This window comes from Pyrus communis, chromosome 1 (assembly GCF_963583255.1).
Source record: "Pyrus communis chromosome 1, drPyrComm1.1, whole genome shotgun sequence".
Lineage (NCBI taxonomy): Eukaryota > Viridiplantae > Streptophyta > Magnoliopsida > Rosales > Rosaceae > Pyrus > Pyrus communis.
In genome coordinates this window covers 37,113,974-37,116,005 of record NC_084803.1, presented here as the reverse complement: position 1 = coordinate 37,116,005, position 2,032 = coordinate 37,113,974, and the positions used below count along the sequence as shown (strand labels likewise).

Sequence of the window (2,032 nt, the reverse complement as noted above, 5' to 3'; positions counted from 1 at the left end):
ACGATGACTTGATGTGATCTCCTTTTTTCGCGATCATTTATTGTAACAGATTTGTACTGGTAGCTCTTATACGCTTGACGGTTGTATGTTAGCTCTTGTGGTTGTCGTTTAGAGGTTTCCTCTTATTTATCTATTTGTATAATTCACTTTAGATCAATTTATTGGTCACTAAAGCTATGTACTCAACGACACATTTGTAATGATTCGTGTTGATTAATGAAGTACACTATTGTTTCCTGTAAAAAAAAAAAAAAAAAAAAAAAAAATTAAACATGTATGTAAAGGAAAGTTGAAACCTTTGTTATGAAAAGAGGCATGGCAAAAGCTGGTGAAACATAGATGCCTCCAGCTATATACAATTATCAGACAACTGCTAATGCTCGTTCGAGGCTTTCAGCTTTTCAAAAGCTCACTTACCATGACTTCAACTTTTTCTCTTTTTCATCAGAAACCATCAATCAAATTAGAAGTTATAATACATTCTTGTTAAATTATTTTCTTTTAATAAATAATTTATTCAATTTAATTGTTAAAATATTAAAATATATTTGTTAAAATACTAAAAAATTGCGTGAAAATTAGCTAGAAGAACTCAAGGCACAACATTTTCTGATGCAAATCGAATCAATTTGCATTTTTTTTATCATTATAATCCGCTTAACCAAAAGAAAATTTGAACAAATCAATGAATATAGCTAACACCTAATTAGGCTTACACATTAGTCCGTCTCATGTTTCAAACCAAAGTGAAACAAGATGAAGTTGCAGGATTATATAGTGCAGGAAGCAAGTACTTCCTTCCATTAGCACCATTGGCATTGTAGCTGGCACCCGTGGTGGCGTCCTGCAGCAAGTCCCCGGCATAACCAGGATAAGCCCCTTTCCCGTAAACTCCAGGGCAGGCCGAGGCCGCCTCCAATGGCGCCTCAGCTGGGCCCTGAAAGTATCCATTCCCGAATGGGTTGGTGGCTGTCCCGGCAAGAAGGCTAGCGAGGTTGATGACCATGCCGTCGAGGCCCACGTCGTTGTTGGGAGCCACAAGGGGTGGGCTCTGAGGTCCATAGATAGGCTGGTGGAATGGCCACGCGCACTGCCCCGGGCATTGGGTCTCCGAGTTTCCGACCCAGATGTATGCGAACTTGTAGTTCTTGCTGCCTTTCACGTGTCCGGCTTTGGTAGCGCCGGAGGCGGACCCGTGGGTTCCACACCGGTTCATACAGAACCCATCGACGGCGACGTCGGCGGATGTCAGGACAACGTTGATGGCGTTTTTCTGGTCGCCCTTTGCGGCCAATGCCACAATCTGTTTGGTGGTGAGGGATTTGCCGAGGGAGTATTTTTGGTCGAGAATCTGTCTTCCCAAAGAGAGGGAGAGGGAGTTGGACTTTTTGCTGGAGGTGAGGTGGTAGTATTTCTCAGTGGTCTTCCACCAGGCGGCGACGGAGGGTTGGGTGGTTTTGGAGGGGGAGGACAAGGAGGAAATGAAATCGGAAACGATGGCTTTCTGGGAGGGCTTGAAGTTACCGTACCAGATGAGGTTGATGGTAATTTTGCCGGACAGGAGAGGTCCGTTGTGGTATTTGAGGAGCTGCGTTTGGTCTTGGACCAGCTCACTCAGCTTCCTTGTTGCCAAAGAGACTTGGAACAATCTGCTGGAACCGAATGAAACTTGGAACAAGGTGGCCACAACTAACACCTTCAAAAGCCATTGACCAGAATTAAAACCCATTTTTTTTTTTTTCCCAAAAAAGTTTAGATTTTGGGGGTTAAAACCTGAGAGAGGGAGTGAGAATTTAGTGTGGAGCGAGAGAGGTGGGGAGGGTGTTTATATAGAGGGCCGGAGGAGGTTCAAATTTTTGGATTCCGAAATTGGAAAAAGCAGGTGGTGGTGGGGTTTAATTGAATGTGCGTGTGTTGAGAAAGAGAGGGAGAGAGGAGAGGGTGGCTTCCCATTCACGACTTGCGGGGTTTGGGCGGTAAGAAAGGTGACCGAACGCTACTCCCAACTCCCAAGCGCGTTTCTTTATTTGTT

The 2,032-nt window shown here is 44.2% G+C and overlaps 1 protein-coding gene across 1 annotated transcript; it reads right to left on the bottom strand.

Moving 5' to 3' along the window:
- Positions 1–350: 350 nt before the first annotated feature.
- LOC137707931 (protein PHOSPHATE-INDUCED 1-like) lies at positions 351–1,772 on the bottom strand. Its single transcript, XM_068446877.1, has one exon. The coding sequence runs from the start codon at positions 1,727–1,729 to the stop codon at positions 737–739; it is 993 nt and encodes a 330-aa protein (XP_068302978.1). The 5' UTR covers positions 1,730–1,772; the 3' UTR covers positions 351–736.
- Between the last annotated feature and the right edge of the window lie 260 nt (positions 1,773–2,032).